We start from the raw sequence: 13,217 nt of genomic DNA on the forward strand, positions 1-13,217 counted from the left end.
GCGGGAAGGCTGAAAGTGGCGTTCTCTTACCTGCTGTTGACCTGATGGTGGAGGTGATGTCGGAGGGTGTCATCATGGGGATACATTCGTCATCTTGGGAGTAGCCGGCTTGAATGGCTCGAAGGTAGCTGTGACTCCTTGTTCGGAAACATCCCGGGAGGTCGAGGGCGTCCATGGCCTGAGATTCGACTTCGCTGAAGACGGACTCGCATACGGATTCGAACTGCCCATTGACCTCCGCCTCGCTCACCTGCAATCATCAACAGCACATGTGATGTCCCGGCCCTCCAGGGTCACTATTGCCGCGTTAGAGAGAGCCAGGAGGGCGCACTCACTCCCTGGCACCCCTTCACGGCCTCATAGTTCAGCAGAGCTAACTTGAGATCACAGTGGACATTGGCTGAGCTTGGGAAATGGATCATTGGGTTATCCCTTACAAAACACTTAGGCAAACAGCCAATTCCAAGTGTTGATGAAGTTCTGGGGACCCACCAGGCAAACCTTCAAGGTATGGCTGACAGTTATTACAACGTTTAAGAGAGACAGAACTTGTAAAAGATTAGCAAAGTAGCTGGTACAAAGTAAGTGTTCAGAATCGATTTCTTCCTTCTCTCTCCCCACAACTGTGTCACCTTTCAAGCTACTTATGGCACGATGGCTCCAGGTGCTGAGGCCGTGTCAGGGAAAGCACATTAAGTGCATACACTCCTCAGCTCTTTTTCAGAATGGGGCGCCTGCTTCTACCCATTGCCACAGCAACCAGTCACAAATTTGGCTTCTGAACCCATCTCCTTACCATTACTGCAGCACACATCTGAGTCGAGGCGAGAAAGAAACGGCTGTATTGGTGTTTTTGTCACATAAAGTGTGTTGTGCTACCTAAATTCCAGCCTTTTTCTTCTTCTTCTTTAGGTTAGGATATTAGTATACTCACTTCATTGGATAGTTTAGCAGATAAAGCACTTATTATCCAGCCTATGTTTAATTTCCAGGTATGGAGTCACCCTGGGGCCCTAAATGTTTCAACTGCATTTGAAGAAAACTCATCCTGGCTTGAGTGGTGGGGATCTCAGTGGATGTGCCCACGCTGACGTGGCTGCTGGGTGAGTCACCGCCGTGGCTTAGGGTGGTTGACCAGGAGGCAATGTGAGGCCCCTGAGTCTCCTGGTGGCCGTTATGGTGCGTTCCCATGAGCTAAATCTAGATATTTTGGTTTTGTTTGTTTGTTTGTTTTGAGATGGGGTCTTGCTTTGTTGCCCAGGCTGGAGTGCAGGGGCGTGATCTCAGCTCACTGCTACCTCCATCTCCCAGGTTCAAGCAATTCTCCTGCCTCAGCCTCCTGAGTAGCTGGGATTACAGGAGCCCATAATTACCCACCATGCCTGGCTAATAACCATGCCTGGCTAATTTTTGTATTTTTGGTAGAGACAGGGTTTCGCCATATTGGCCAGACTGGTCTTGAAACCAGACCTCAGGTGATCCACCCGCCTCGGCCTCCCGAAGTGCTGGGATTTCAGGCGTGAGCCACTGTGCCTGGCCCAAATGGGGAGGTTTTAAATGGAAACCCAACAAAGTAGAATATTGGACTGAAACTGTGTTGCAGAGACCAGATGGAAGGAATAAGGATTTTCAGAATGGAAAGCTCAACACAGGTTGATTACACAAGCCTCAGAGACAGAGGCCGTGGCACAGCACAGAGGGAAACCAGGTGACTGGGACCGTGACCAGTGACCCCTCTCTTCCAGTTCTCATCATAGCCTGTGGGTCTCCCCCAGGGCACATCTCACACATGTCAACATGCATGTGCAATTGGGATGCTTGCTCGTGACACCTGTGAACGAGGGCCAGGCTCTCTGGAAGCATCGGGGCTTGGGGAAGGGGCAGGAGCAGCCCCCATGGTGCAGACACAGCCTCCTTCCACCTGTGGGTCATCTCCTCGTCCCACCCCTCCTGCTGTAGAGACCTTGGCTGGAAACCCGGGAGTCCACCTGGACCTCTGGCAGGTCCCAGGCATCTGGATTCACCCTTCAAGCCCACCTGCTGCTCTCAGGCCTCAGTTTCTCCTTTGTACTTTGGCCGTCTTCTCTCCCTCTCCTCCACCCTGCCACATCCTCACGGCTGCCCATGACTGTGTATCTCTGTCTTAGTCTAGCACCATTCCACAGTTTGATGTTTTCACCAGCACAGTGTTCGAGCTGAGCACAGATTCCTTAGCACAGCCCTCCGGGGTCCGGCCACTGCTCCCCACCAGACAGATTCTGCACCCCTTCCTGAATGGGAGCCACACCCTCAAGATGTAGAAAGTCACGCCATCCCCCAGACCACCCTCCATCTCTTTTGCTTCTGAGGATGAACAAGCTGATCCCTCTCTCTGCCATAATCTCTCCCCACTTCCGTCCCCTTTGCTCTCCACAGCTGCAGACCTCAGCTGGGTGGTCACTTTCTCCAGGGTGGTCCCTCATATGCGGCTGGGGAGAAGCTGGGGTCCCATGCTGGACACATTCACATCAGGGACCTAGCTACAAGCAGTCAGCAAACGCTCACTTCTCTGTCTTTGCTCAGTTTTCCTTCAAAACCAGATGCTATTTTCCTTCCTCCCTCCTTCCTCTCTGTTTCTCTGTGTGCCTTTCCCTCCCTCCTTCCCTCCCTTCCTTCCTTTCCTTCCTTTTCCCCTCTCTCTTTCTCCCCTCACCACTCCCATTCAGGTTATCTCTCTTCTTGGTTCTCCCAGGGATGTATGAGAGCCCAAAGCACCAACAACTTCCTGAAACTCCTGGATTATGTTGGCAGATGCATTTTAAAAACCCACTGTTTTAACACCAGACTAGTCTTTTCCTCTAGCTGTCAGCAGAGTGAAAGGCAAGGTCAAAGAATCAGGTTCTCCGTCTCGCAGGCACACCGCTGCCGCCTCCAAGTTCAGACCTGTGGACCTCTCTGGTTTTGCCCTGAGGTTACCTATGTGCTGGAAGGACGGCCCCGCTCCTCAAAAAGTCTGAGTGAGCCTAACCCAGCACTGGCCCTGGAGAGACAGAGGGTGAGCGAAGGGCAGTGAAGCCTGAAGCCACCTGCAGGGAGACAGACGGACGCCGCGCTGGAGAAAGACTTGGCACAACGCTGGCAAGATGGCCTTTTCCGGAAAGGTCTAAGGATTCCTGACACTGGACAGAGACAGACAAACTCAGGCAGGCACAACCAGGACACAGCTAGTGAGATGGCCTCAGGAACCCAGCAAAGTGCTTGGAAACATGCAGACTGGCTTGGAAATAGGACGTTTTTCTGGACCATGAATTTCTTCCAATCTAAGTTTTCACTTAAGTAGAATTTTACAGAAAAGCCTTAGATTGTGTCATTCATGTCAAAGATCTGTTGTAGACAGCATGAGGTCAGAATCTGTGTAAGGCCTGCGTACGCCTCAGTGGACACCCTTCTGCAAGCCCAGCCCTGCTGCCCTCGCTCCTGAAGAAGAGAACCCATTAACCTGGTGTGCGCATTTCAAAAACAGAAGCTGACATCTCAGCAGGACCCTCCGCTATGCTTCCAGCTACAAAGGCTTGTCAATGAGGTTCTAGACATGAAGGGGCCTCCTCCTACCCAAACAAGTAAAGAGTGAGGAGCATCTTAAGTTGGTTCAGCAGGGAATTAAAATGATCATTCACTCAGACCTCCCAAAACTCTTGGGACACAAAGACTTCCTGCTGAGACTCTCTGGAGGTGGTGGGAGGGGCAGACACCTGAACCTCCTGGCTGAGACACTCAGGACACCCAGACCTCCTGCCAAGACTCTTGGGACACCCAGACCTCCTGCTGAGACTCTTGGGACACCCAGACCTCCTGCTGAGACTCTTGGGACACCCAGACTTCCTGCCGAGACTCTCGGGACACCTGGACCTCCCACTAGACTCTCTGGAGGTTGGGGGGACAGACACTCAGACCTCCTGGCTGAGACTCTCATGACACCCAGACCTCCCGCTGAGACACTCAGGACACCCAGACCTCCCGCCGAGACTCTGGGGGACACACGGACTTCCTCTCATGAGTTCATGAGCTGCAGGAAGCCCAAGCAGAGCCCAGCTACTGAGGTTGCCATCAGGAAATGGCATAGACATAAGCATCTCTCACAAGACTTCGGTTAGATTTTAAATTCCCTTTTTGTGCTTGAGAAAAAAATTGAGTGTTAGAGATAAAGGGCAAACTTTTAACAGCAAACTTTTAACAAACTTTGGTTTCTCATCAAATTCACGTCTCTCCCGAGTCCGAAGTGTTAGTGATTCCACACATCCCACCCTGGTCCATGGGAACTGCCCCCTCTTTCCTGAATTGTTGGGTTTTGTGGCCTAGGGCTGGACAATCGTGGAAGTGTGTTTCTGGGTGTGATACAGTCCCACCTACCACCAGCGTTCCAGGATTATTTTAAATAATAGTATTTTTTTTTAAATAATTCAATATTGAGTTCAATTTAAAGTCATGCCATGGAACTCTGCAATGGGAATGACTTAGAATTCTAAATTTCAAAGTCGTTAAATAAACCCCCAACCCCCAACCTGTCTGCTTAACCATTGTTTTCAACGATGAATCCTTTCAGATAGAAAAAGATGCGAGAAAATGTTATTTTTACCGACTTATTTTTGTAGATCCCATCTTGGGTTCATCGAAAGCAGGATGACAAAAGAACTAGTATGTTTAGCTCACATTTACCCCCAAAATGACGAGCTGCAGAGAGCCTCTTATGGTTTCATAAGAGCACTTAAAGAGGCCTGAAATCCATTTAATTGAAACTTGTTTGTGGAAAGCATTAGAGATGCACGTCCATATCTCTGATGAGATAACTTTGCACTTCTGTTTAAACCTTTTGTTGGGTTATGCCTGTTTAAAAGCTGTATTTTGGTAAACTAGGTTATATCAACTGAAAGGGAAGGTGGTAGCTTTAAAATAAGGAAGTTCTACTGTTTCCTCATCCCTGTGTAGGGAGAAAGTTACAATGTGTCATTTACTTTCGGTTACTCTGTTTAGTTAATTAGGGTCTCCCAGATTCATCTTGGACTTTATGCTGAAATAGAATGTTTCCTCAGTTATTAAATAATTACAATTATCTGGTTGCTGAGGATCAGTTGTTACTGTTTGCCAGGCGCTGGCTGGGAGCAGGGGCTGGATGACCCCCCATTCCTGTTTGCCCAGGACTTGAGTGCAGGGCCAGGGATGGTCTTTCCTTGTCATTAGGAAAAAGTCAGTGCAGATCCTGCTGAAGATAAGAACTTAATCCCATTTCTGGAAGAGTAGTATCTGAGTAGATAAAAGAGGTTGTATCCTTCTTGAGGTGTGGAATAGGAAAAACCTTAATAGTTCAGTGGAAAAAGTTCAGAGTACAACTTTCTGATGAGAAAAAAAAAAACTGCAAAATGAATAGACTATCTCGTAAGGAATGTAAAGACTGCGGCAGAAGAAAGACTTGTGCTTACGCATCCCGGGTGTGCTACCCAGAGCTCACAGCACGATCTGCAGCCAGGAGAGCCTGCCCAGAAGCACATACGACTACTTATTGTTATCATGGTCATAATAAGGGCTATCATTTTTGAGTGCTTAGTATATTCTGGACTCTTTACCTAATAACATCCAAAATTTGCTGCATACTTTGTCACCCTCTATCTGCATCACAGGAGGGCATGGAAAGCCCAGGCTCTTAATCCCTACTCCACACGTAGTCAGAGGAAAGTTAGGTGTACAAACTCAAGGTCGGCTCAAGTACCGTTTTCAAAGGCATTTAAATTAGTAAGCAACATGTTTAATTAAAATTATAAAATTTCCATTCTTCTTTGCTGTATAATATAGGATGATTAGAATGAATGACACCTGCCCATTTTGTCACTGTTTGTTCTCAGCCCTGTCCACCATGGGTGGGGGAGCAGGGGGGCCTCCCTTTCACAGCCCCCATGTCTCAGGGACCTGATTTTCACACCAGCCCTCCCTTGGTGCCCAGGGACGCTTCTCACGGCCGCTGTGCCTGTCCTGAAATAAGTCCTGTCCTGGAGTGAGCCCGACCGGCAGGTCTCTGTGAGTGACACCAGGCAGTCCCCTCATAGGACCTTCTGAGGCGCAATTCGGGGGACACAGCTGAAAGCCACACTGCCAGAGCCTTTCCCTGGCCCCTTTTTATTGTAAAAATGTCCTGAGGAGAAGGAAGAAAGCCTGTGCTTTATGAAGGAGAGAGGCCGAGATGACCAGCCTTTCCGTCACTGCTTCCTCAGAAAAAAAATCAACAATGCAAAAAGGATATAGAGTTATAAGTGTCGAAAAGAATAAGTTCACGAGTGTTTAATCAGCCAGAGCTGATTCCAGGTGGAACCCCCTGCGCCGTGGTCTCACACGAGCGCCGCTGACCGGGAGGGCAGTGCCATCACCGCCTGTGCAGCCAGGGCCTCGTGAGGCCAGCTGGCTCGGGAGACTGGACCCCAGGGAGAAATGGCGAAGGGACCCCGACCTGGCTCACGCAGCTGGCCTGGCTCAGGGTGCTGACGGCCCTCATGTAGCTCTGGTTCCGGGAGCGGAATTTCGGGGAGTTGTAGTTCGCGGCGGGGTCCAGGCTGTGGCCAACAGGCACGTCGCTTGCAGCTTGCAGGTAGCTCTGGCTACAGGAAAGAAGAAAGGAGAAAAGGCATTCTGTGAGCACCCACTGCAGGCCAGAGATGGGAACGACCGTTCACCCACACCGAGAGGCTGTTGTCACACTTCCAGCCGAATGTCTGTGTCTTTTGATGGATAACTTTGCCTTGTGCAAATATTCTGAGATTCGCATTTACAAATTTGAATTTCATCAAAAGTAATAGGGGAGGTTATTTACAAAATTGCCTTTGAAACCTGAGATTTTATGGCCAGGTAGTGAAATTAGGATCATTCTATATTAAAAAAATAAAGAAGTGCTGAAAGCTCTAGTAAGTCATACACAGCACAATAGCAAACTCAGCTCCTGAACTGAAGCCAAAAGACTGAGAGTCTCATAAAAATTATTAGCTCTCTGGCAACTTTACATATTTTAAAAAAATAATGGAAAAAAATACAAGGCTCACTTTCAGTTTTAACTTATGCAAAGTTGTCCAGGTTATGCAGTATCAGCAAAGGTAATAGAAGGAGGAAGCTGAGTGAAATCCATTGTATTATCACAATGGTCGTTTTCTTCTAAACTCCCTTAAAAAATCAGTGTTCTCTGGTCTTCCTTCTTGCCATTTTGTGAAATGTTAAAAGCACGGAAGAACCTTGCTGATGTTTGGCAACCAAAGAGCCAACTTAGCTTCAGTTTCTACCAGTTACCAATTTTCTTCCAATATAACAGCTGTCCCTTCTGATTAATACCACCGTTTTGCATTTTAACATTCTCAAATTGAGGTTGCCTTCTTGACAGAGAAAACCTAAAAGAAGGATTCTCATCCTCTGGATCTGGTGTCCACAGTTGCTAACCAGTGCCTGGTGTGCGAATGAAGTGATGACCTCAGAGACACGGCTCGTGACCCCGGTGGTGGTTGCTGGACGGCCCTCACAGGTGGATCCATGTATTTTGCGAGTCTGTGTTTCAAATACGTATTCTATCAATTATTCTCTTTGTTTCAAAATAGGGTGTGACACATAAATGTTACCATTGAAGAAAGCTAATAATTTTTTTGAAACACAGACTCACAATAGCTAACATTTTCTATGAATGATTACACCAGAGATGCCAATAAGTGTTTTGCATTGTCCTAACCCATTTAATTTTTACATTAGTCCTATAAACCAGGCCTCTTCCCAACGCTCCTCCTACGAACGTGGCATGAGATGTGCATTGGTGCCAGGCCACATGCTCAGGCTCAGGCGGGGTGGGGGCAGCGCTCCCGTCTGAGTCCATGCAGCCTGGCTCGGGGTTCATGCTTAAAATCCCAAGGTCACAGCTGCTGAGTCACAGGAACATGGAGCCCAAAAGATCCCATCCTTTGATACCACAGACTTTTTAATAGTTAAAAAACAACAAACAAAACCCTAGCCTCATTTGGCTTAAGAGGCTTTTAAAAAATATTATAAGGGTTTAGCGTTTTATCATATGGAGTCCCAGAAGGCCAGCTGTCCTCCACAGCCACAGATCAAAACTCAAGAACTAGGACTGGGGTCAGGGGTCCCATCAAGACTGGGGGATGCACCCTCTGGCCGCTGTGCCACGTGACACACGGTGAAGCCCTCAGCACAGCCTGCCCCACAAAATCTGCCTGGCTCTTCCCCAGAAAATCCTCCCCAGACGTCCCCAGCCAGTTTGAAGTTGACTTTCAACCCCTTTGATTATCCTTCCAAGTGGAAATTCCCATGGCATCCCAGTTGTCAGAAACGAAAACAAATTTTGCTATATAGACTTAGTAGCTCAGAAAATTAAAAAAAAAGTGAAAAGTGTTCTAGAATGACACAGACATGTTTTTGTTCTGCTTTTGCCTTTAGGATGTTGCTCCCCTCAGATTGTCATCCACACACTGTGAGAGGGAAAGCCGGGCAGGTGAATCCATAATCCCAGGAGACAAAGTACAGCAGGATTCCTGGTGTTCAACCTTTTTCTTGCCATTGTGGATGGTTCCAGAGCTGCTTGCTGAATCCAGCCTGAAAACCTCCTCTGTGACTTAGGTTTTTATGAGAACAAATGTATGTAACAAAGGCAACTTCTGAACGGGCCTCTGGCCTCAGCTGTTTAGATCCATCTAAACACGCTTTAAAATACACAGCGTAAACCATCTCCTTTGAAAGCAGTAAGGGTTCTATGCAGGTTGTGCTAAGGAGATAGTTAAGAAAAATTTTTCATACTATATGTGCTCATTCGAAATACAGAGAGCATCTTTTCATTTCTATAAATGGGATCTGACAGGAGAAGCTCCCAAATATAGGAAGTGCTTATTTCACTGCATTAAATGGAAAATGGAACACACTAAACAGCACCAGTGAAGCACACATCTGTGTGCACACATGTGTGTGTATGCTGTGTGTGCATGTGTGTGTAGTATTCCACCTGCAAAACGGAAGTTCTTAGAACATCTCTCAGTACACATTCCAAATAATATCACAATCAATGACTGGATTTCAGAAAATTGTTTCTTTCTGGATTATTTCCATATTCAGGGTAAAAGTGTCCTTCGGGCTTTCTGCGTCCTTGCAGGAGATAAAGGCATGTTGTTCCCTAACTGCACGTTTCGGGGGAACCACATTTGCATCTCCCTGTTGGTGCTTGCATCTGGGCTGCCTCACGGTTTCCCAGACAAGCCATCTCTGGGGTCCTGACTGCAGCAGCTCAGAAATGCCATACCCTTGCTTGGCTGCCCTCCTGGCGCTGATGCTGCCCCTGGAGTGTGACCCCGCTCCAGCTGGTGAGTCCATGGAGCACCTACTCAGTGGCATCTGAGCAGGGCCTGTCCTTCTCCATGCTGGCAACGGCTCTTCCCTGAGCCCGTGGCAGGTGGGGCTGCAGTGGCTGACCCATGGCCAGCTGAGAGTGACAGCCAGTGTGCCCAGATGCACGACGCTGGCCTGGGTCCTGACGAGGCTCACCCCAACCCCGTGTAGACAACCTCTCCTGGCTCTCCTCTGCCCTGGTCCCAATGCAGCTGACCCCAACTGCCAGGACAACCTCCTGGCTCTCCTCTAACCCAGTTCCAGTGCAGCTGGCCACGACCCCCAGGACAACCTCCCGGCTCTCCTCTAACCCAGTCCCAATGCGGCTGGCCCTGACCCCCAGGACAACCTCCTCTGGCTCTCATCCACTTGACTCTACCCATCCTTTGCTATAACCAGGCTGGGCAGGTTTGCAAGGATTGCCACCGAAGTCTTCCCAAACAGAACACAAAGAAGGCATCTCAGTAAGGGGGACCTGCCGCGTAAGTCCAGGCACTTGGAAGTGCAAGAAAGGCCTTCTGCAAGATGGTAGGAGTAGCACTCACGTAGTCTATGGTGTGCTGGGGACAAAGGCTGGAACATAGATATTTTTCATGCAAAATACTCAAAGGAAATCTAGAGCTTGTGCCAGCTTGGAGGCGGGGAGCGAGCACTGTCCGGAGAGAAGAGGGCATTGAGGAAAAGCATTCTGGGAGAGAAGTTTGGGGAAACAGGGTGGGAAACTGTGAGGGACACCCCGAAGAGCTTGACGTTACGCCACAGGTAAAAGAAAAGCGCTGCAAGGTCTTGATCAGGGACTCGCGAGACGGAAGCTCAGAAGGGCCCCTGTGTATGGGGCCTGGAGGATGAGGTGCGTGGATGCAGGAAGTGGTGCCCTGGACACAGACCCAGGAGGCTCCGTGCACACCTGAGCTGGGTGGTTTCGCATGAGACACTAAACGGCTTGGACTGTAGGGATACTGGGCCCACAGGAATGAGGAATGGATTAGAGCTGAGATGATTCCACGGTTCCTAGACTTTTCCTAACAAAGGCAGGATCTATGCTAGGGAGAAAATCAGGTTTTGGAGGTTGAACATGAGTTTGGTTTGGACCTGCTGATTACAAGGCACCTCCAAGAAGTTCACGTGAAGTAACAGAGCAAATGCGTCAGTCAGGGCTGTGAACTTCTGAGTAGCTCAGATGTAAAAGTGTGAAGACGTCGGGTTGTGAATGTCACACAGCAGAATGGTGGAGGAGGCCTCTGGGTGAGGTGGGGCCACAAAGGGGGTCCAGGAAGAAAGGAAAGTGTGGGGTGCGTGGGGCGGGGGAGGCTCCTGGGTGCCCAAGGGGCAGGAGGAACTTGGCTGCGGGCCAGATGTTGAGAAATCAAGTGGAATGAGATGGGGAAAGGCCATCAGATGGAGCGACATGGGGTCATTTTCGAAAAAGACAGTTTCAGTAGATCTGGGTGCAGAAACAAGATTGCAGACGTTAAGGTAAGAATGTGGAAGCATGAGTGGAAATTCTGAACAACTGGTCAGGAAAGAGCAGAGAGGACAGGCAAATCGAGAAAGGCTGTGAGTTTTCTTGGGTTGGGGGATGAGCCAACATGAGCATTTATTTTTGGAAGGGGAAAATAAGACAGATGGGGAAGACACTCAAAGAGGCGGGACTGGGATCATTTTCCCATCCACAGGAAACGTGATGGGGAGGCCAACAGTGCGCTGGGCCATGAAAGGCGCTTTACGGGTCGGAAGGAACACGCGTGCGGAAGGAGGTTTGTACCCGCAACGGAGCACGTGCTTGGTGCCTGAAAGCCCACATTCAGATCCCGGCTCAGCCACTTGCCAATGGTGTCATTTCAACAAGTCTTAATCTGTCTAAGCAACATACAATGAGGACAGTAGTCATAAGACTTGACTCATGAAGTTCTGTGAATATTAAGTGAGAATGCCACACATAACACAAGTATAATACATAGTAGGCACTTAATGTTAACAAACACTATGTTTAACTTGTCCCTGGGAGACCTGTATTGGGGGGAAACCTGGAGTTATGATTTCAGATTTTGGCATTTGGTAGACAGGTCTCAGAAAGAACTGGTCTGAACGAAATACTTCAACTGTTTTTCTTTTTGAAAAGAACAAGATAAACTCACCAAAAAGAAAATTATTTTTCTTTTCTTTTTTTTTTTGTTTTTGAGATGGAGTCTCACTCTGTCGCCAGGTTGGAATGCAGTGACGTGATCTCAGCTCACTGCAACCTCCGCCTCCCGGGTTCAAGTGATTCTCCTGCCTCAGCCTCCTGAGTAGCTGGGATTACAGGCACCGACCACCACGCCCAGCTAAATTTTTAGTAGAGATGGGGTTTCACCATGTTGGCCAGGATGGTCTTGATCTCTTGATCTCATGATCCACCCACCTCGACCTCCCAAAGTTCTGGGATTACAGGTGTGTGCCACTGTGCCTGGCCTATATTTCTTTCTTACATAGAAATCATGAAACAGAAAAATAAATACACATTACATTTTTATTAACTGAGACAAAATTGATAGTGAAAGGCATGGGTCTCACATGTAGGTCTCAGTGGGTTTGCAGATGTTTACTTTCTGTGGCCTCCACTCCACACCCTCATGGCATTTGTCTGGTCATTCTTCTTAATTTAGGCCATTCTACTGAAATTGAAGTCCTATCCCATCAGCTTTGACTTTCACCTCCTGGATGACTAATACTTATTGGACATTTGTGTATCTTCTTCTGCAAAGGAACGTTTTGACTTTTATGCCCACTTTTGTGAGGTCATTTCTTTTTCTATTTTTGTTTTGTGCGAGTTCTTTATATATTCTCCATTCAAGCCCTTCATCAGACAGATATTTCCCTTACTCCATGGACTGCCTTTCCATTTTCTTAATTGTGTCTTTTTATGAGCAGAATTTAAACATTTTGATGGTTAGAGTCTCTATTCTGTCACACAGATCTATTTTGTCTATTTGAGTAGTTCTTAATCTGGGGCAGTTATGCCTCCAAGGGACATCTGGTGATGTATGGAGAAATTCTGGGTTTGCCACAACTTAAGGGGAGGGTGCTACTCAAGTCTATTGGACAGAGGCTAGAGATGCCACCAAAATATCCTACAGTGCACAGAGAGCCCCCAACAAGAGAGACTCATCTGGCCCCAAATATCAAGAGTGCCAAGGCTGAGAGACCTTATTCTATTCTTATGTGAATATCACACTGTCCCGATTAGAGTTAACACAAGTCTTGAAATCAGATAGCCTGAGTCCTCCAACTGTGTTATTTTTTATCACGATTGTTTTGGCACTTCTAGGTTCTTTGCATTTTCACACATTTTTGAATCTTGTGAGTTTCTCTAAAAACTGAGGTTGCTTTGAATCACATTGATTCTACTGAGTGCACTGAATCCATACCTCAGTCTGGGGAGATTTCACATCTTCACATTATTGAGGCTTCCAATGCATCACAGTATAGCTCTTGATTTATTTAGATGGTCTGTAATTACTTAGAGTACCACGATTCTACAGTGCTGTTGAGATGTTTAAAACCAATTGCATTTTCCAATTATTCATTATGGGTCTACAGAAACGCAATTTATTTCTACCGATTTCATTTGCATCCTGGCCTTGATGAATGGCATTATCTGTTCCACTATTTGACTGGTAGTTTCCTTAGGTTTGCTATATGAACAATCATGTGATCTAAGAACAAACCTGGAATGTAAACATGAAAGGAGCCTCTTCCTTTTAAACTTTGTGTCTTTTCTCCTCTTGTTTGCCTCTGTGTGTGGTGAGGATGTCCATTAGAATGTTAAGTAGAGGAGCTGAGAGTCA

The 13,217-nt window shown here is 47.6% G+C and overlaps 1 protein-coding gene across 1 annotated transcript in view; it reads right to left on the reverse strand.

Annotated features, from left to right (window-relative positions):
- DLGAP2 (DLG associated protein 2) overlaps window positions 1-13,217 on the reverse strand; it is a 698,275-nt gene that overhangs the window by 70,770 nt on the left and 614,288 nt on the right. Inside the window, exons 6-7 of the mRNA XM_064369784.1 lie at window positions 6,476-6,623; window positions 31-250 (exon numbers count right to left, since the gene is read on the reverse strand). Of these exons, the coding sequence (XP_064225854.1) occupies window positions 31-250; window positions 6,476-6,623 (368 nt within the window). The remainder of the gene's footprint in view (window positions 1-30; window positions 251-6,475; window positions 6,624-13,217) is intronic.

Source organism: Aotus nancymaae, unplaced genomic scaffold (genome assembly GCF_030222135.1).
Source record: "Aotus nancymaae isolate 86718 unplaced genomic scaffold, 86718_ANA_hifiasm-v0.15.2.pri h1tg000090l, whole genome shotgun sequence".
NCBI classification, from domain to species: domain Eukaryota; kingdom Metazoa; phylum Chordata; class Mammalia; order Primates; family Aotidae; genus Aotus; species Aotus nancymaae.